General features: G+C 29.1%; 1 protein-coding gene across 1 annotated transcript in view; it reads right to left on the reverse strand.

Moving 5' to 3' along the window:
• LOC107446265 (Muscle-specific protein 300 kDa) overlaps window positions 1-23349 on the reverse strand; it is a 306020-nt gene that overhangs the window by 66631 nt on the left and 216040 nt on the right. Inside the window, exons 81-89 of the mRNA XM_071184003.1 lie at window positions 22210-22527; window positions 19485-20105; window positions 14318-14475; window positions 13406-13580; window positions 10102-10410; window positions 7091-7417; window positions 5889-6197; window positions 4691-5014; window positions 998-3322 (exon numbers count right to left, since the gene is read on the reverse strand). Coding sequence (XP_071040104.1) covers window positions 998-3322; window positions 4691-5014; window positions 5889-6197; window positions 7091-7417; window positions 10102-10410; window positions 13406-13580; window positions 14318-14475; window positions 19485-20105; window positions 22210-22527 — 4866 coding nt within the window. The remainder of the gene's footprint in view (window positions 1-997; window positions 3323-4690; window positions 5015-5888; window positions 6198-7090; window positions 7418-10101; window positions 10411-13405; window positions 13581-14317; window positions 14476-19484; window positions 20106-22209; window positions 22528-23349) is intronic.

Genomic DNA, 23349 nt, shown 5'->3' on the forward strand with positions numbered 1-23349 from the left:
ACAAATACAGAAAAAAATAGCTCTAAACTTATAAAATTTATTGAATCATGAAATTTTTAATCTAAAATGAAACAACAGATAAAACTAACTCTCAAAATTAGAAGAACGGGATAAAGACTGGATTTACTTATCTTTGTACAGATCATAAAATGTTTAGCTGATTAAAGATTATAAAAAGGTCCAATTATTTTTTATTTATGATGTAAGTTAAATAATGAAAATTTAATAATAGTAATTATTTTAAATAAAGCAAAACAATATTAACAAAATACATGCAATTCTATTTAACTTTTAAACATCTCAATTAAAACATTATTTAGTAAATTAATTTTTATTACTTTCAAAAGAGAAGTATTTAATGAATACTATACAGTGCAAATTTTCAGCTTATTCATATATTTTGAGAAATAAAAAAAAAGTTCAAATTAACTTTATTATCAATTATCCTTTGATGTGGTTACTTTATAGAAGAAGAAAAAAGCTTTTACACAAATATTTTAATGCAATTCATAATGTAATGTTGCAGCATGCAAGTTGTAGTATAAAGCAAAACATATAATGCATACATAATACACACATGTTTTTGAAAAAAAATTTATATTATGTTAAAGACAACACTTCAAAACAGGCTAGAATTTTTGCAAAGTTTAAAAGCCACACTTTTATTCTGAATTATCAAGCAAATAAGAACTAATACATCTAGAAAATATTAATAATGAATTTTAAAAAAAATTGTTTGGTTGCTTTATGAATTGAGAGTACATGAAATGGGCATGCCATAAATTTTAAATAACTATCTGAGATTTTGATAAGGAAATTTTTAATGCTTTATTATCTGCATTACATACAACACTATTAAGTTTAAAAATAGTTCTTTCAATGAAGACAGCATGCTTTGTTAAGAGCTTCAAACAAATTCCAAATAATGTCATAATATTATTAGTAAAACAATCCAAAAATGTTAGATGTCATCAAGCTAAATACTAGGGAAATAAACCTTTGATATTTGTTTGGCTTTATCATTGCTTGACGAACGCTCTGAGACATGTAAGCCTTCTTCCTCCACCGATTGATCAACTTGATCATAAGATTTATAAAATATATTTTGACAGTCAGAAAAGGTTTTAGAAGAATAAGAGGTAGTTTGTGTAAGAATGAATGGAATGAGAGAAAAACTTGAATCATCTGTAACAATGAGTGGGAAAGGATATAAATCTAAAAATTTCAGCTTAGATTTCTTTTTCTTTGATTTTAAAGATAAGAAAGAATAATCCAGCATTTTACAATGCTTAGAAATCACTGTTAATTTAGCATCAAAATAATTATTTTTTTGAATAAAGGGCAAACCTACAATAGTGTCAGTAAAAAAACAAGCTTTCCTACCATTAAATATGTCACATATGGAGCTACTATTTTTCTCCCAATTAGTCATTAAGTATGATAAGTAATTTTCACTCTTAACACAGTAAGTTATTTTAATATTTTTACAAGACAAACACATTAAGACAACATCTCCGATATCTGTATTTAACGATTCCCACTCATCAATATGAGGGCAAGAATTTAGGAAAATGTTAAATTGTTTGATCAAAGTAATACAATTTTTAAGGCATAGCAACTCCAAAAGTAAAGCTTTGGCTTCTTTGAATGTGCTATTAAGCTGCTTATCAGCAATAGTGAATGTGCAAACAATAAATGTTTCCACATTATTCTCTGTTTTTTGCGTAACTTTGAAGAGTTCACAAAAAAGAGGATGATGGTAATTCATGCCCCTGCTCAGCAGATGTGTTCTAAGCACATCCTCCCCAGGTCTGAGCAGAGGCCTAATCAAGTTTTTTTGGTTCTGTTCCGTAGTTTTAGCTAAAAAATGCTCAGATTCATTATTCATCCCTCCATCTTTCGATGAAGAATTTAACTTCGGACGATTTCTGTTGTCGGAATTAATCTCTAAAAAAGACTTTTGGTGAGGGTCAGAACTTGCATTGCCCTGATCTGGCGGCTTTGTAGGAATGCTACCAAAGGAATGTTGTGTTTGACTAGAAGTGGGTTTAGGAGAAGGACATTGAGATCCATCGATCACAGGACTGCTTATGCGGGCAACTTGAGCATAAGTCAGTTTTCGAGATTCGGGTGGTGATGCACAAAATGATTTAGTTTCAATTTGGCTGTGAGAAGACTCAGTTTGAGTCACATGTTGCTCACCACCCGAATAAACAACTGTTTTTGAAACAGATGTGGATGATACACGAGATTCAGTAAATTCTTTTAGGTTAGATGGCGAGGGTGTTCTAGTTTTTAAGTCAAAAAATTTGGGAGACGCACTGCGGGCAAAATGTTTTCCGATAGGGCTCATGGGAATTAAATTTTTATCTCTAGAAAGTTCAGGAGATTCTGGAATTTCAATAATCGGTTCAGAAGCTATTTGATAGGATAATGATTTAAAAGCAGATGATTCAAGTTTTTCAGAAGACGTTACACCTTCGTCCATATCTATGATTTCTTTTTGGTAAGACGAAGTTCTGACTGTATTATCTGAATCATTACCAGGTGGGGATGGTGAACGTGGTACTGGGCTTGCCCTTCCTGACAAAATGTCAGCATAAGAAGGTTTGGAAAGAAAACCTGAAGCCCAAGAAGAGCCTTCAAGAGGAGAAGTGCTCCTAACAGATCTCAATGAATCAGAAGTCTTATCTTGACTGTCATAATGTTTTACTTCTTGAGTTTTGGGGGTACTTTTTACAATTTTACTTGCGGTTTGAGTAGTAGTTTCTTTAATTGTTGAAAAAGATTCAGTTGTTTCGATCGCCTCCAGAGACTTAGGTTTCAAAATAGAAAAATCTTTTCTAGATGTTTGAGGAGAAGCATTATCAACATGATCTTTAATTTTTGTGGTGCTCTTGGTTGCATTTTTTTCACCCATTTTTTGAGATGAAAAAGTGGGTGTAAACGACCTTGGAACTGGACTGCTTATAGGGCTTGAAGTCACTGCAGCGTAACTTAGTTTAAAATCTGCAGGTGAAGCCGGTGATTGCGAATGCCTGACATATTTTTCTGTTCTAGTTGAGTTTTGAGATAAAGGACGTCGTTTTACAACGGGGGAAGTATTTAAGGATAATGGGCGACGTCTTATGTCTGGAGAATGAGGGGACTCGGGTGGGATATAGATTTTAGGAGGTGGAGGAAGATAGACAGACATGGGCAGTTGAGTCAATTGAGCTTTGTATGGTTCTTTATCAGGAGTTCTCATTTGATGAATAGTCTTGAGATGATCATGGATAATTTTTATTTGCTTTCCATAGTTCTGGATCTGTTCTGCTAAAGCCTAAATATCACAATTTAAAAGTAAAAAGTAAATACACACAAACCACCATCTGCCTTAAGAATAAAAACTCACTTTTAGAAAAAAAAACACAAACATAAGTAGAATTTTTGGAGTTTTTTAATCCTAATATATTTCTGAATAGTGGCCTTCAAGTTAAATATGAACATTGTAAAAGAGTTCATAAATATATCAGCTAATTAAAAAAAATACAGCACTTTAGAACATATACATGTGAAAAATACAGCATATTTATGTCTATTACCTCGTAAATTTTAAATATTGTGAGACTGATTCCATAAATTGAAGTAGTAATATGAAGCAATTTAAAACTTTAAAAAAGTTATAATAAGCATCTTCGTCTAAACATTTTATATTTTTTGATAAACAAAATAGAAAAGAAAAAAAAGTTCGTAAAAAGTGAATTATGTTAGCTTTAATATTAAACATATTTTTTTCAATTAATTTAAAAATTACTAACATAAAGTACTAACATGCACACTTCAAAGTACTAGAATGAAAGTGAGAAATAAAAGAAGTGAGTGTGAAAAAACAGTGATAAGCCTTTAGAATTCTTATCAGATTTTTTCCCCTAACTGTTTAATTGTGGAACTTAATCAAATTCAAGATGATAAGACTTTGCTATTTCACTGAATCTTATTTTATCTCTCTCCTTCATTATTCAAATGAAGATGCAATGATTAGGAAAGATTTTTTTAAAAATTACTCAATTATGTTAAAAGTAAAAAACATAAGGCAGTATTTAGAAAGAGAAACAAAAACTAATCAATACCTAATTTGGATATATAGTAGCAGTAAAGAAGCATTTTTAGATGTTATAAAAAGTGAAAATATTTTCAATTGCTACTGATAAACAAACTGGCAAAAAATAGAATTAAAGTATTAAGTAATTTAAAATTAAACTGGGTTGAGCTATACAATTTTTAGTGATGAAATTTAAATCTTAAATTATCTTTCATGTATATCTATCTTTGTAGCTGTTCTTACAGTTTTTATTAATTAATACATTTTAATAAATGTTTAGATTTTAATTTTTCCACTAAAGAGTAAAACTTTGTTTTTTACTACATAACATTCTTTTACATTTTAAAAAACAGCTAAATATGATCTAACTGCTTAAGTTTAATGTCTAAAAACAATTAAAATAATTTGGAAAACTAAATACTTTATTAGTCTATGTAAATAAACCTTTTCCAGACTAAACTTCAGAAGAACATTAATAGAATTATAACACTTTTCTTTTTACACAGTAATTTTACAATAACTTAAAAATAAAATCAATAAAATGTTTCCATCTACTGATAAAATTAATAAAGATTATGAATGTATATAAATACTGTAATCAGGTACCTGTTGAAGTTCTTTAATCTTTTCTTTTTCTTCAATATTAATGTTTGGACTAGAAGCCAATTTCAATTGGTGGTTGGCTTGAGACATTCCATGCTTCAGAGCTTGCAAATCTTGCTGATATTGATCTTCTTGAGAAACGCAGACTTGTAAGGTTTCGCAATGTTCTTCTAATTGGGAATGAAGGTTTTCCAACTCTTCTTGAACGCTTTGACCACGAGCTAAGATGTGATGTTGACCACTACACTGGGAACGTAAATGAACTTGCAGCTTTTCAAGAGCCATTAAAACTTTTGTCTTTTGAACTGCCATGTCTGACATCATTTTCTAAAAAAATAAATAAAAAGTAAAATTACCCATTTGGCTGATTCTCAAAAAAATAGGTTTTTTTTCCTTTTACATTCTTCTTTTATATTTCATAATCAACCAATGACATAGCTAAAAACTTTTACTGGGCTGTGAGATATCATTAAATTAAAAATTTTTTTAAAAAATTTACTATTAGTACATATAAATTAAACAATTTTTTAAAAATAAGTTTTAACATAAAAATTAATTCATAAGAAAATAGAAAACAGTGAACTTTTTTTTTCAATCCTAAAAACGTTCTTCAATCCTTCTGAGAGCAAAGCAACTAATAAACCTTGACTAAAAACAACTACTTATAATATCACGGAAATTTGAATGCTTCATAAAGTGCATGCAGTGTGCAAAAATAAGTCAAAATTCATTAGAATTTTTTAAAATGCAAAATCGAATTTACTTTGTTTAGAATAAGCCTCACTTTAAAACATAATTTCGAGAGAAAAAAGTATCAATATTTTGTTAAATAGAACCTTTCTTTCTTTTGAAAAACCGATTTTAGAAATAAAAATTACTCTATTACACCAGTTAAACGAGTATTGGCGTGGCATAATGTAGTATTTTAAATAATATTCAACTCTTTGGAACTTTTACAAATGAAATTATTGGTGAAACTGTGTCCTCCATATACCGGTTTTTTAATGGAAAAGCATATAAATAAAATTGTAATATTTCTTGTTGAGCAACATATAACTTAATAATTAGAACTGCTATATAAAAAAGTTAAGCATAACTATATATGATGTGACCCGTTTCTACCTAAAATATCAAAATAATGTGAAATTAATTTTATTATCCTAAGAATAATCATTGGATAGAAATAAAAACAAGACTGTACTTCTTTTGCTGTTAATTGATCTCGTAAGCTTCGCTTTTTGAAATGAGGAGATTCCAAATTGGATTTCATTTTGTCTGTCCACATAGCAACTTCTTTGATTTTTCTTTCACACTGCTCCCATTCCTCAATCATTTCTTGAAGAAGAGATAACTGTTCTTGAAGCCTACTGTCTGCACTGCTTTCATCCTGTTCAATGTTATCAAGCATGTCAGAGAGATCTCCAGGACTGCAAGCTTCACCGATTTTTTCCAATTTTTTTGACATATTCTTGATATGTATTTGAACTTGTCCAGACTCCTTAGACAGATTCTATATAGATAAAAAAATTTTTAAAGTTATCGTAATAAAAAATCAGAAAGTAATATAGAATGAAATGGATTCATTTCGTAATTTCACAGGTATGAAGAAAAAAATAAAAAGAGGAAAAGCATGAGAAATATATGATAACATGTTATTATTGCATAACCTTATAATAATTCATTTGCCATTTTTTTAAGTTTTAACAAAAGAATTGATGAATTAGATCAATAGGTAATAAAATATAAATGTAACTTAAAATGATGGAATGCAATTAAATAAAGTGTTGATTAAATAAAACTGAATTACCATATTCATATAGAATAAAACAATTCATATTCATAATAGGAAAGACATGGATACCAAATCCAAAAATCTCAATTTAAATGATAAAAGTGAATGATCAGAATTACAGTTTACAGAAATTAATTAGTGAATGATCCCCTAATAAGTCAAAGTAAAACACCCAGCACTTCACCAACCATTATCACTTTTAAGATTAAAATCAATAAGATCACCAGGATTTGATCTCAATCTTAATCAATCAATGAATTTAAAGTTTTATTTGATTATTTCTTATCCATTTTTTAAGTGTTTTATAGAATACTATTGGCAATGTTGTTTATTTTTCATCCTTGAACAAAAGACAAAAAATTTGGAAAATGCTTTTTAAAAAAAGTTAAAAATAGAGGAAAATTATAAAAAGAGTGGAAAATGGTGAATCTCATGTTTGAATTTCATAGAACCACTGGAGGATTTGCTAATTTCTATTTCTAGAAAAATAGACTAAGAAATTAGTTAAAATAAATATTTTACACAAAAAAAAAAAAAAAAANAAAAAAAAAAAAAAAAAAAAAAAAAAAAAAAAAAAAAAAATTAGTAGACTATAATGAAAAAAGGTTAACCTGCAGATCGGAAAGTTTATTTTTAGCATCTTGCAAGGAAAGAATTTCAGAATCTTCAGATAGATAAGAGTCTATTCTTTGAACCCAAGATTGAATAAAACTTTGAGACTCCAAGAACTGACGTAATGCATTGACAGCTTCTTTGAGTTGTGATTCTCTTTCATACAGCCATGATTCAACTTTATTTAGCTGATCTTCTAAGGATGAAATGGAATTGGAAATACTTTGCTTTTCATCCAGATTATTAGTACTTTCAGATATTAATATGCCATTTCTACGAACTGAATCCAATTTCGATTTGACAGGAAGAACTTCAGAAAGTAATATCTGAAAAAAATATAGTTTTAAAAGATATCAAGCAAATTAACAAAAAAAGCATATATATCTCATATCTAACATAAGTATGATTTTTATTAATGATTACAAAATTACTATACAGAAATAACAGAACAAAACAAATATATAAATATCAGAATTCAATGACAAATAAAAAAAAACTAATTCAGATATATGTATTAATTTTAATTTTAGATTACTGCTGAATTAAACTAAAATATTAAATTCATAACAGTTACACCACAGATTTAATTGCTTAAAAATTATTTTTTAGTTATTATGAAAAGATAAAAATAAATTTTTTGTTTTGTTATAAAATGACCATCCAAATTCCGCATTGGTCCCCTGGAGTACCAAGGAATATTTTTTCACATTTCTATCCAGTGATAATATATAAGTGTGCATAATAGTAATCTAGGAAGGACTAGTTGATCATTTATGCTTATAGACATTGCATATTAATTAATAATATATTGCATATTAAATAATATTAATTAACATTGCATATTCAATTAATTAACATATTATATTAATTAATTGCATATTAATTAAAATGCAATTAATGATATGGCATATATGGTGTAACCTCCTGTTATGGACACTCCTTCAAAACGGACGCCTCTTAATAGAGACATATTTTTAATTCCCTGTTATTCTTCTATGGATAAACCATTATGTACATTTGTCACAAACCGGACACTCTCTAAACCGGAAGTGGGCAGTCACCTCTTTCCTGAAACGCTATCTCCTATCTCTTCAAACCAGAGACTATTTTTTCTAAATTTAAAAGCAAAAAACTTTTTCTACTTTGAATTGCAGGAAAAAAAATGCAACTTTTCAACATTTTTAAAGCATGCGAATTTTTTGCCTTATACAGTCAATTCGCTATAACTCGAAGTACGATAACTCGAATATTACTATAACTCGATTTTTTAATGAGGAACCGACCCTCTTATCTTCAATTTCATGTTAATTATTCTCGATTACTCGAATTTTACTACCTTTAACTCGATTTTTTTTGGATCTTATGAAGCAAGAAAAAAAACCTAGGAGCTGATATCTTGTTCCTTCCTTTGCAACACACACACAATGTCTTTCGCACTCTTCATGGAGAAGCTAAAGCTGTCCCTCTTGAAGTAGGTGAACAGTGGTTAAATGAAACGTTACCAAATTTACTTCAAGGATACAGTTTAAATGATGTTTTCAATAGTGATGAAATGGGTTTATTTTTCAAATGTCTTCCAAATAAGACTATGATGTTCAAGGATAAAAACTGCTCAGGGGGTAAAATGAGCAAGGAACGTTTGACTGTCCTAGTTAGAGGAAACGCGCCTGGGACAGAGAAATTGCCCTTACTTGCTATCGGAAAATACCGAAATCCCCGATGTTTCAAGAATGTAAAAACGTATCCTTTGGATTACAAGTCTAACAAAAAGTTTTGGATGATATCGGTATTATTTGAAGACTATGTAAGAAAATTGGATCGGAAATTCTTCGCTAAGAAAAGAAAACGGATACTCTTTATGGATAAATGCACAGCGCATAGTGATCTACCTAATTTGAAAGCAGTAAACTTGCAGTTTCTCCCGCCAAACACAACAGCAAAGTTGCAGCCGATGGACCAGGGTATCATAAAGTGCTTCAAACAGTCTTATCGTAAATGGCTTGTCAGAAAAATGATCTTAAATATTGTAAGCATTTAGAAGATTTGTAATTAATAAGCATTAATTAAATAATCCGACAATATTTTGAAAGTTCAAAACCGAAACTAACAGAAGTCGAATTTCCGATATGTCGAAGTTTTTCGTCAGTCCTATCAGATTCGAGTTATCGCGAATTCACTGTATTACTAAAAATATCGTTAAGCTATTTTACTACTAAAGAATCAATCTTTTTTCTGTAACTTTGTAAAGAAAGAAAATAACATGATACTGCTCATTTGGACAGCATCTTTTGATCTTTTCATCTGGGCGACTCAGGTTATGAGACCTCACAAGCTGAAATGAAGTCTTAAATACTCTCAATGCTTCTTCCCCACTGAAAATATCTTTCATTTTTTCATAAATTTGAGGACTGTATTTAACACAGTTGGGTTAAAAAAAAGAGAACAGAAATATAATCTTTGAGGTGTTTATATAAATGAAACAATTATTCAGACACTTAATAGATGATTAATTGTGAACAGATCAATTCCATAGGTTCTCCTACCTTACAGGTAAGCATTGATTTCTTTTGTTTTCTATGAATCGCAGAAGGTAACCTAATAACTGAAACAGACTTAGGTCTAAAAGCTCTTATTCGGTATCATATGACTAACTTGAATATCTGTGTTAATAAGAAATTTATATTCATTTATTTGTAGGTACATCTAAAATTATGTATTTATATCAAAACTTTTCTTATATATATTTTTTTGAATAGAAAAAAAACATTTTTTAAAGTATAAATAAATATCTTTGTAGATAGTTATTGTAGACTATTTAATTATTTCTACATCATTGAAAATATTCAAAAAACAATTTAAGGTGATAAACTTGGTTATTAGGGTACCCTTCCTGCAAGGAAACGATTTTTTCGGTCCCAGGAATGGCCAGTCACAGAGGTTTCACTGAATATTTATAAAATATTTTTACTACTTCATATGAATATTTATAATTTTTAAAAATAAATCTTACAGTAATGCATTCCAATGCTGGTTCAGGCAACTGTGACTTATCCTGAAGTTGTTCTTGAGCTCTTTTAAGCCACTCTACAACTGCATCTAATGCCTCAGTATAATCTAAGCGAATAGCTCTAGCTTTTCTATAATCTCGTTCCATGTTTTCAAAAGCTGAAGAAGTGGATTCTGATAACAATTCCAAAGAAGAAAGAGCTTTAGTAACAGAATCTGGAATTTCGTATTTCTTTTCACTAAAAGAATTTTTAGTACGAGTAGTTACAGTTTTCACCGTCTCAGTTACTGTGGAAACTTCCTCTTGTATTTCCTATAAGGCATAAAAAGCTTTTTAGTAATTTTAGAGTTCAGCCATAAAATTTAAAAAAAAAAAAGAAAAACTGCAAATAACTGCACATCTAAAATTTATTTTTAAGGCCAGATATGAAATTTGATTGCAGTCTATCAGTTTCTTAAAATGGAAACATTGCATACATTATGCTAGTCAAACTAAGAATTTACTAAATTATTCACATTTAATAATAATGACTAAAAAAACTTTTAATAATAAAAACAAACAAATAATAACATAAATAAAAAGAAAATGGCAACTTTATATTATATTATATATCATATTTCAAAAAAATGTTGCAAAAATTATTGAAACTATTCATTGGTTTTTCTAATGGTAATCTTAATACTTTAAGACCCATATTATAAATATTAGGTTTATATTACAAGTAAGAACTATGAGTTTTTAATTATTATTAATATAAATATTGATTACAATTTTTTTATGTTATCATTTAGGCAGGTTTTTTCAGATTAAATAAAATTAAAGTGTTCGCCAATAAATAAATTTCAATTTTACACCTTTTTATTTCTAATCTATATTATATAAAACGCTAATACGTACATATGTATGTATCAATAAAACTGATGATATTTCTTTCTCGCGCTGGCAACAGTTTTCATTTTTAATTGATAGGATTCGGCGCGCAAACATCTCATTAGATACTAAACATTTAAAATGAATTGATTCATTTGGAGGTAAGCATATATTTGTATCAATTCAATATTTGTATTTATACTTTGCATGTGANTTTAAAACAAAACTTACAACAGTTACTTTTCTCAACAACTGAAATTTAGAATAGTGTGATTAAGAAAAATATGTGAACTGTTTGCAATTAATATTGAAATGCACAGGTTTAGACTTTTCTACAGTGAAAAGTTTTCGGAACTTCAGTGTTAAAAGAAGTATACAAAAGCTAGACGTTAAGAACGCATACAATGAGCGAGCAAATCGAGCATCGGATTGCGAAGCATTCCGAAATGAACTGCGAAAGCAGTTCCGGGGGTTGGCGAGCGTCAGCGAGCAGGGGGTGAAGCCTCCTAGTTATTTAATATTTTCTACACAAACATTTCGGTTTTTGAGAGTATTTGTCAAAAGGAAAGTTTAGTATCAAAATAATTCAAGAACATAATTGATTGATCATTTATAATTTTATAGGTATGTTTATTTATAAATACTTCATATTTATAATAGCTAATAATCATCCTTAAACTAAAATTTTGGGTTTTTGACCCTTGTCAAAAAGGGGTTTTGACATGACGAATAAAACTCTAGTTAAAACCGGATAAAACTGCCAATTGACAAAAATTTGCCAACCCTGGAGCTGATGATTTGTCTTCATTTAATTACATTTAAAAAGTAAGTGAATAAATGTACAAAAATTTTTTTTAGTAAATTGTAATGCTAATAAAAATTTAAATATCACATATTATAATTATATTGTCAAAATAATAAATTATGAGACATTATGTCTTTCAGACCTGACACATTATCCAATTTTAATTTTATATTTTATGAAGTAAAAGCTGAAGTTTTATCAAATAAAGCTTTTCAGAATTTGTTCATTTTTCTTTCTTGCACACAGAATATTTTTATAATGTATTTACTTGCTAAACTATTACACATGACTGATATATAATACAAAAATAATAATTCTATAAAATATAAAGCTAATCAAAAACAAATTATTTTATAGTCGATATGTAGTCAATAATAAATATTTAGAATATAAGCAATTTCAAATAGTATGGTATGAATTTTTTTAAATATTTTAATATTTATAAATAAAGCATTTTTAAAATTATCAGTGATGTTGTATAGCATGCACAAGAAAAAAACCAAACACTTTAATAACATTTGATCTCATGATCAGATTATCACACACTAAATTGCAATCTTAATGATTTGAGAGATTGGTTTTAAATATGCTTAATTTATGAGTACAAGCAATATTTCAAGTTACAAAATCAGACACAAAACATACTTTCTCTGAATAAACATGTCTTTCTCTTGACAGATTCGGATTGTTGACCCTAAAAATACGGAGGTAGTCCTAAGATTACCAATTTGTTTCATCTGGAGAGCTCTTGAAAGTTAATGTTTATTTTTTGCATGTTTAGCTGCATTTTTGGAATTGCACATGATTGCAGAATATAGAAAGAATGAAAATATGAGGATGAGAAATATCTTAAAATTCAAAATGAATGAATTTGAGAGCGAGAGGAACACTCAAAAGATGATTAGATAACATGAAAGTTCTAAAAAATGAAAACTAACAATTGGAAACCTAAGGGTAAAAACAAAGAGATTTGAAATAATAGTGTTCAACAAGACAAGGCCCACAGAAATCTATAGTGCAATGAACGAAAAAGAATTAAAAAATTACTAGTACATGAAAGTACCATTGGATAAAAAAAAATTATAACTTAGTGCTAAAAGTTTTTGAATAGTTTAAATGCTTGACATATAGTGAAATAAGCAAAATTTTAAATAAATAAAGAGACCAAACTTTGGATCACTCTCTTGATCAAACTATTTGGACCATATTTTATAGGCTATCTCTTCCTATTTAGAGGGAGCAGAATCTATATCTGTAGAAAAAAAAAGGTAGGTATGCCTAACCAAAAAAAGTGTATTTAATTTGATTTAGTAATTGAAAATATTAATTATTAATTTAATTAATTTAATTTAATTGTTAGCACAAATTAATTAATATATTTATGGTTATCCTTTAGAATCAATGTGATTCATAATTAGTATATGATAATCTGACTTATAGATTGAAAATTATTAAGGTGCTCCATTTTCACTAAACACAAGTTACTTAAAAAACTTTTAAGTGTTTATTTCTATTTAATCAAATTATAAACATTGATCAAAAATTTAGCATTAAGTATAAATTATTTAATGAATACAATACTTTTTCACATAATTCATTCAAGAAAATTAAGTGAAACATGTCATAACTTACTGTAATTGTTTTATCAATACAGTCAAGATCATCAACATAACAGTCCAGAAGCTTGATTCGATCTTCTATTTTATGAATAACATCAGTTAATGACAATATTTCTGCTTTCAATTTTTCAAGAACTTCATTTTCTTCAGCAACTAATTTTTGCTTAGTCTCTATCTCAAGCAATAACCTAAATTAAGATAAAAATGAAAATGTATAGAAATAACTCCCACAACTATCAATTTATATTGCATAAATTTAATGAAATGACTTTTAAAATAAAACAAAGATACCTGATAAATAAGAATTGATAAAAACACTGATAAACCTGAATTTAAAAATAAGTATTGACATGAATTAAAATTTTTCAAACACTTTTATATTTAAACTATTAATAAATTAAATACTATTTATAAATGTTAAAACATAAGCTATGCAACATTATTTTGTAGCTAAGTTTATGTTTATGGGTAATCCTGCTTCTTCCATTCATTCATAAAGAGGCAAAAGTAAAAAAAAAATTAAAAAACAAATCACATATTAAACAGATTTATTAGGTAATTATATAGTAAAAATATTTGGATTTCATTAAATTATTGAGTACAGTGCTTAAATATTAGAAAATACACTGATTTCAATTACTAAATAATAATAAGCCTTTTTAAAGACATGCAAATGCAATAGTTCCACATTAATTGCATGTTCGAAAGTTCTATGGTATAGAAGTTTTGATGCAAACATTTTTTCTTTTAATTAAGGCAATTTAATAAAGATAATTTTATTCTATGCAGCATAAAAATATGCTAGGGTTGTAACAATTTAAAATAAATGTGATTAAAAAATCAAAACACAAGGTATAAAAGTTTATTGAAATGTCTATAAATTCCCATAAATACTTTAATGCATGCAATATAAGACAAACTTTACCTTTCATGTCTTTTCTTGATATCTGTAAGATGGTTTCTAATATGTGTTTCGACCTCTCGGCCATTTGGAATTTTATTTAAGTATAAAAGAATGTCTGATGACAAGGAAAACAAATTATTGATAGCATCACCGGTTCTCCTAACTTCATCCTTCAACTCCTAAAAAGAACAACAATCCATTACATTCACTCTACTCTCGCGCAGAAATGAGAAGAAAAAGTAAATATTAGACGTCACTTTGCGGTCAACCAATCAAAAGTTTGGCTACTAACTTTGTTGACCTCGTGATGCAATCGCTTAAATTAGAGAGTGTGTCTAAAGCGAAAGTTCAAAGAATAAAGATAAATTTTATAAGTCCATGACAGACGGTAAATGTTCTGAAGCGTTGGTGCCCATTTAGTCTAAAAACGTATATTTTAGAATTTGAGATCAAGTTTTTAATACTGTGGTAAAATTTAATACATCACATATGATGTTAATTTTTTACCTTTTTCTTTTTCAAATTAAAGAATTGTAATGGGTGGGGAAAAAAAAACTCGATTTATTCGATAAAAACTCGATTATAAACCTCTTTCTTCTCTTTATTTTTATTATCTTCTTAATATACATTTTTTATTAGATATTTTTTGAAAAATATTTAAATTAAAAATAATTATAGTTTACAATTTTTTTAATTAATTTAAAGAGTTAAAAATATTAAATTTAAAATTAACTTTTAATAAAGTATATTAAGATAATTAAGTGAAGGATTTAGGGGAAAAAAAATACATTGAAAATTATTGCAACTGAATTGCTGCTCAATTGCAAATGCTACTTTTTTCTATGCATTGCAGCTGCAATATTGCATATATTGATCTCTTCATTCATATTGGAAAAAGGTCAGTCTGTTTACTTTCAAAATTCCCAATTCTCCTCAACATTGTAGGCTTAATCCTCACAACTAATCTTTCAAAATCTTGACAATTTTTCAAAAACGGTGGATTTTTTGCGTCAGTCGTGAATTTAAAAATTGTTGAACATCAATAAGACGCCAAAGAAAGTATGTTTTTTCGTGCAGTTGATTATAATAATGAAATAGAAAACAACTCGTCGCTTTAAGCACCCATTAAAAAGAATGAGATTACTTTTTTGTCTCTGCGAAAGATAAAATGTTAGCGTAGGATGAGTTCTTCATTGCGTAAATTTCTCATAAAGTCGTTGATCAATTGGAGTTAGAATGTATGATAATAAAAAAGTGTAAAGTGGGCGACCTTGATCTTAGAAAAAGTGTTTCTTTTTTAAAAAATTCTCATTATTGTCCTAATTTTATCTGATAAATAATTCCGTGTCTATGATCATGGCGTCATGCTTAAAAATACGCGATGATGGTTCAACGTTTAAAGAATAAAAAATTATTCGCATTTCTTTTTGTTTTTCCTTCCTAAAACCAGAAGGATTGAAAATAATCCCAGTAAGTAAAAAGGTGTACTCTTCAGCTAGAAACATTTATAAAAATAAATGAAGAGAAGCTTTTGAAATTTTGAACTAAGCTGAATTGTATTTTAGATTTTTATTTACAAAATTCTATAAGATGGCATAAAATTAAAAAAAAATCTGTATTAGTTGTATTTAGGAAAAAAATTATTTAGCTGTATAAAAAGAACGTAGCTCCCACTTTGCACAAGCTAGACACATCAAGCAACAGGAAGCGAATAGAAAATAAAACAAATATGTATGATGATAAGATATATATTATATAATAAATTATACAACATATTATACAATATATATTCTTTAAAATATAATTTATCATATACTATATAGTTTATTTTATATTATGTAATTTATTTTATATGGAATATATTAAACTCCATTTAGCCTAGTGAAAGAGAATTTTGCTTTTACAATCACTAAACGAGAGATTTCTATATTTTACTTAATTATAACATTAACAATAAATTTTTAACTATAATCTATAACTTTTTAATCTATAATTTTCAATCTATAACTTTTCCCATTATGAGTTTATTGGATATTTTTTGAACATTTTCAAGTATTTTTTTAATTAGTTTACTTAAATTTTTAATTTTAGGGAATTTTATTTTATTTTTGAGTTTTTACCTTCTGAATCCTTCTTACATGAAAAAAAAAATCTCGCCTCTCACTGAAGCATTTTTCTTTTACTTTTCAAAAATATTTTTTTAAAAATTGTTATTCAGTTACTACTTCTTGGTGCTCTCTCGTAAACTTTCTCCAAGAATAAATTGCTTACAGTCTTTTATCATTTTTAATATTTTCCACTAATATGACGACTACTTATTTTTATAAGACATTAGTTTATAAAATACCATTTTATAATTTTTTAATACTGTGATTGGTGCTCTCTCGTAAACTTTCTCCAAGAATAAATTGCTTACAGTCTTTTATCATTTTTAATATTTTCCANTTTTTTTAATTAGTTCATTTTAATTTTAGGGAATTTCATTTTATTTTTGAGTTTTTACCTTCTGAATCCTTCTTACATGAAAAAAAAATCTCGCTTCTGACTGAAGCATTTTTCTTTTACTTTTCAAAAACATTTTTTAAAAAAAACTTGAATTTTAAACTTTTTTTAAAAATTGTTATTCATTTACCACTTCTTGGTGCTCTCTAGTAAACTTCCTCCTAGAATAAATTACTTACAGTCATTTATCATTTTTAATATTTTCCACTAATATGACTACTTATTTTTATAAAACATTAGTTTACAAAATACCATTTTATAATTTTTTAATACTGTGATTGGATGGAATGAATGTGCAAACGAATTAATAATGAGTTAATGAAAGAATGAATGAATTGAGGGAAGGAAAAAAGGAAGAAGAAAGGAATAAGTGAATAAGGAAAACGGTGAAAATGAATATAAATAAAATGGTGAAACAGATTAAAAATAAATAAAAAAATTAATTAACCTGCGATTTGTGGTAGGGCAATCGTCGAACTCAGTTTTATCATTTTATGTTTATTAATTTTTGTAAATATTAGTCTGTATTTACCATTAGATTAGTAATTGAAGAACAGCGGTGGAATTTTGTATTTTTTGTAATTAAAGCTCTAGCTCTATGACTACATCTTTCTAAATGAAACAAATCAAAGCTTAAGAAGTGAAAGGAAAAATGAAAGAATCTTGTTTCCAGCGTATCTTTCCCTGAATCATCAGCATACAAATGGCATAATCGGCAATAAATGCTACAAAAGCACAAAGATAAAGATAATCAAAAATGTCATTAGCATTGTACATCCATTAAAAGCAAACTTTCGTTTTATACTATTATTATTATTGCAGAAATGATGAAAATATACTACAAAGCAGGAATAGGCGATTAATGCGAATCCGAAATGTAAATAATTACATCATTATCATTCGAATAAAATAAATACAAAATAAACTCTTAAAACACGAAATAGTTTCAAAATAGTGATTGTGAAGTCAAACAATTTAAATATCATATGATAAATGTCGAATTAGTACAGTAATACGTAATCATTTGAAAGCTTCAGAGAAAGGCGAAATGAAATACTATCCGGAATGAAATAAACTACATATCAAATTACTAAAATTTTAAAGTGTCGACACAATATACCCATTCAGACACATAGTTTCGATGGAAAGAAAAGTTAATTTGTTCAGTTCATTCATTTCATCGAAGTTCAATTATTAAAAGAAATCGTTTATATTTTTGATGCTTTCATAACATTTGGAAAAATAAACGAGTCATAATTTTTAAACATCTAAAGGGAAAGTTCGTATTTCCAGCTCTTTCTTAGCGTTTTTTCTTTATATTGTCTTAAAACAATCGTTGAACAGCCGAGTCAATTTTTGGGTTTACAACTACTAATGTACAACTCCGTAGCCTTGTAATTTTGAAACTAATTCAGAAGACAAGGGAACTCCTGGATCAAGTATGGGGAGAAATTTGCCTTAGTAAAGGACTTTTTAATGGTATTAACCCGTATTTGCGTTACACGGAGAAGTAAACCACGAAAACCTCTCACGGTTAACCTGATGGTAAGGGGACTCTAACCTATGATCCGTCTACCACTGACGATATTTTGACGGATTCGAGCTCCGGTTCACCTCATTGGAAGGCGAACGCTCTATAACTTGAGCCGTCACGGCCCCTTTCTTAGCGTGTGGAAAAAATGAATGATTCTGTGAAATATTTACACGCTACTTAGTATTTCCAAAATTAATATAGTTTTTTTTTCAGGAAAAAAACTGCGTGCCGTAAAAGTGGTTAAAGACGGAAATCTTGAGCCTCGAGCTTTTGAGAATGGGAGAAAGGAATATAATATAGGAGGATATAAGAGAGGAGTGAAGCTTACATAGAAACTTACAACTTACTTACAAACTTACAACTCTTTTGATAAATAAGGAATTGTTTTCGATAAATTTTTTTTTACACAGAATTGAAAAAGAAAAATTTCGACAAAACCAGACCAATAATTTAGAATTTCGAAGGGTTTTGCTTATTTTTACCCACCTGACATCAGGAACTTATCTAGAAATGGGGGGGGGGGCATAAAATTGTCAGGGGCCCTCCTGTTCGTAATTTATTATATATACTGANTTTATATATATATATATATAAAACTAGTTAGTTTTATTAGTTTTATATGTATATATATATACATATAAAACTAAGAACGATATCAAATTAATCATTGAAAACATCAAAACCTGTCTGATTGTCTTAAACAGAAAGAAGAGAAGAAACAGAGAGTGGCTGAAAAGATGATTTTTAGAAATGACTCCAAGTTTCCCCAAGCAATCAAATTGGTTTCGAAGTTTTTCATCCTTCCTTACCCCCTTGTGAGTTGATAGATTTCGATACAACAAGATTTCTCTTAAATACAATATTAGCTTGAGACCCCTAATGTCTGTATACTTCTTTTACCTCATTTTTGACAAGGATTCTAAAGATTTATCTTCAGCGTGGTGATTACTGAATATTCTGTATAGAAATAATACCCTTTTGGACGAATCTTTGAAAGAAAGACTAATTTAAAACACTATCATGGTTTAACCAAAAACGATTCAGGGTTTTACCAAGAATAGAATTCAAGCCTTAGACACTTCACCAAAAGGCGACATCGTCACAGAGCTTTAAACGAAGATAAATGCAAACTGTGAAATACATAAAACCAACCTTTAGATGCGTTTCTTTAACTTCAGTAGTAGACACAATTTCATCGTATTTTCTTTCATGCTCCATAAGAGAAGAAAGCACATTCCTGTCCACCTCAGAATAAATTTCCCACTGATTTAGAACATCAGTAAAAGTCGAAACAAGATTTTCTACGAGACACAAACGCTCTTGCCATTCAGAGTTTATCTTTGATATTTGATTGTTTATAGCTTCAGATGATAATTTATTAGCCCGGCGATCTAGAACTCTCGCTTTTTCGTTCAGATCATTGACCAGTGCCTGATCAGTTTGAAGTTGGCGAAGAAGATCTGATAGTTTCTTGATGGAGGTATTGAGAGCAGAAACACTCACTGGATTCTCTTGCGGAACTGGTGATTTCAATTTCTCCGAGGTTTTATTTAAAAGTTCAGTATACTCTTTCCACAATATGCAGTCGATTTCTGTGTCGGTAATTATTTTGTCAGCCGAATTGATTATATCGTTCAGTTTTTTCTTCAAGGTATCAATTTCCTTTTCTAAAACAGGTACCTGATCTTCAACCAAATTTGGACGTATTTGAGAAGATAGTTTTTGTATTTCAGCTAGTTGGTTTTCGTAGAAGCTTATGTCTGCAAAATATCTCTGAAAAGACACAAATTTGAAAATAAGTTTTATTAGGAGAGATAAGACCACAGGAATAACTAAAATAAAAAGTATAAATTAATAAAAAGTTAAAAAAAAGCATTCAATTAAAACACAGCATTAAGTGCTTTATAAGCGTATTGAAGCAAAATAGTAGCTTTGAAGTACTCGATTTAAAACAATGTATTTTATACAAACATACAACAAAAGTATCGAGAAGCAACAAAAAAAATGCTACCTTAAATGAGTGGCTAAATTAATGACTAAGACAGTTTTTTCTCTCCTCTCCTATATTTTTAACTACGTTATAGTATACAACAACCACCAAAATATACATACAAAACCATTTTCATAATATTCATAAAATTTGTCTCAGATGAAAACTTTAGATACAGAAAATTTTAGACGGTAATGATATTTAAATGAAGAGTCAAATGGCACAAAAGCTGGATTCGACTATTCTGCGCCTAACTCAAAGCAAAAAAGATTAGGGTGTCATGTTCTCAATATAAATAAAATGCATGTGACGTAAAACAGAAGGAAAAGCAAAACATTAAAACCAACAAAATAAATTCATTTTGTCTTGGGGCTGTGAATTCCGAATTAAGATGAAGATGGTATAGTACGCGAGGGGAAAAAATTAGAAAATGTTCTAAGTTTTTTGTAAAATTTATTGCTTACTTATTGTATGTATTTAGAGTGCAATTTAGGGAACAAGTTAAAATTTATTTTGGTTTTTTATATTGAAATGTTTTTATTAGCCCAAATTTACAAGAGCTACGCTAGGTTACATCCAAAACTAAAACAATACAGTTTTTTTTTAAAAATTATAAGCCTTAACAGAATGTATTTGATGCCCCCAAACAAGATGAGGAGTTTCGAGGAAGCAAGTGTTTCTGCAATTGCGTGATGCACTTAAGCTGGAATATATCACTTGTACAAGCACGCACGAATGCGTCATTGAGAAAAGTTTGCAATAGTGCATTTTATGTTGACATAAAAAGGCAATATACAATGATCAATTGGAAGGAAAGATCAGTTTTCTATGAATTATAGTGATGTGAATATGGTGAACGATACTAACATATGATGACGGTCTGACTCTAAGAACACCAAGTGTACTTATGAAAAGCCGCTCAGTTATAATGTATCTCCTAAAGTGTGCAACAAAACTATATGAGCTTTTTTTTCCTTCTAACATTTAAATTAAGTGATTATCTTCTGCTTGACATCAATTCAGTTTTTTAAAAGAAAAATCACCAACTATATTATTTCACATACAAAATGAGATTTTGTACGTTAGGGTAAAAGGAGTATATACAAGATAAATGCTTAAATTTAAATAATTATACACTGTTTTCTTTTCCTTTTTAAGTATCTGAGTGAGACATATAGTCTTCTCCTGAAAAGGATTGGAAAAAATGTCAAATTCAATTGCAGATGAGCCGAAAACGGCTATACTGAATTGTAGCAACCATACTGTAATAGTAGGAAATGTTGTGATGTAGTCTATATCAGCTGATTAAATTGTGTTGATGACAAGTATATACATAGAAAAAAAAGAATGAAAAGATCACGGGAATACCTCTAGATTATGTGACACATGTATACCTAAGGGAGGCAAATTCACCAAAGAATTTATCTTATTCCATTATCGGCGTTGGACAGTCAATGAATATTTGGGCTTACAGCTATCTGAGTTTAAATTCGTAGACTTGCGATTTTGAGCCCAACACAGAAGACAAGGGAGCTCCTGGAGCAAGCATTGAGGCTAACTAGTTTTCGTAGAGGACCTTTAGATGGAATTAACCCGCATTTGCGTTACATGGAGAGAAGAATGAACATAGATATAATTGCATGGAGAACCACGGAAACCTCCTATGGCTAGTCCAACGGCAAGAGGACTCTAACCTATGCACAGTTTACAGCTTAAGATATTTTACGTCAGCACTAGGGTCGGTTCGAGCCGGGTGAAAAATTCGAATTGATTAGCCATCGCTGAGATTCGAATCTGTACTTCTTTGGGAAGCGATCGCTCTATCCCCTTCAAAGGGTTTGCCCGTTAAAGGTGTTGGGCTATGGGTAATCAGAAAATAACATTTACCTGAAGATCCATTAGTTTACTGTCGACGCTTGAAAAGTCTACACCAAGGGAAGAGAATTCGAGTAATTTTTCTGCACCATCCAAGAACTTCTTCAGGTTGGCAACTAAACTCTCAAATTCTTTTCTCATTTCAGAGGCATTCTTCAGATAGAGAAGTTGTTCTTCAATGATTATAGGTAAAGTTTGCTGCAGAACAAGGCATTCTTCTATTTGTTCTCGAATCGATGCCGGAAGGGAACTGACCTGAACCTCATTCTCAATTTGTTGACAAAGAGTGGAAGCATCATTCAAACGTTCGCTCAGTTCTGTAGAAAGATGCTATAAAAATAAAGAGTTTTAGTGAGTACCATTGATAATAACTTGGGAAAATAAAAAATAAGACAATCCAGACACATTTATTTAATGCATTTATGCTCATTATACTTGGGAACAAATTTTTGTTGCATTTATACAAATACTATATCTTGATTAATTTGGGTGTTGGGATTTCACAACTAAAATTAATTTTTCTGGGTAGTGTTTTTTTTTTAAATGACACCTCTAATCTATTTTTTGTCAAAATGTATAAATTTAGATTTTTTTAGGTATAACAGGGGGTCGCATAAATGTTGCGATAAACTACTAGGGGAGTTAGGGTACATCATCAGGATTAATATTGTATAAGGTCACATTCCAGGAAATGTCATCTTACACGGTTAGAGGTGCTTCCCTATTATTAAAACTGTTTAGAAGCTCACAAAGAAATAGTTCATGATAGGAAAGCGCCTCAAGCAGCGTACCACGACATTTCCGAGTATGGGTTCCTATACAGTTTTAATTATGGGGATGAGCTGTACTTCTTGCCGGCAAACTTCTAGGGAAGTATGTCGCAATATATATATATATATATATGAAAGGGTAGCAGTCATGGTGAGTGATGTTAGGCCACGCAGATAGCAGTTGGAAGGCAAAAAATATTTTTATTAACTTCACATAGTATATTTAAGACATTTTCTAGCAAAGGCGGAGCTCAAAATCGCACTCAAAAACTGTGTGCTCAAGTTTTTATCTTAGGGAAAGTAGCAAAGGAATTTCCCTCTATTTTGTTATATTTGAGGGGAAAAGGGAAGTCCCAAGGATTAGTATTGGTTTATGAAAGAG

The sequence above is a fragment of the Parasteatoda tepidariorum genome, chromosome 8 (genome assembly GCF_043381705.1).
Source record: "Parasteatoda tepidariorum isolate YZ-2023 chromosome 8, CAS_Ptep_4.0, whole genome shotgun sequence".
NCBI lineage: Eukaryota > Metazoa > Arthropoda > Arachnida > Araneae > Theridiidae > Parasteatoda > Parasteatoda tepidariorum.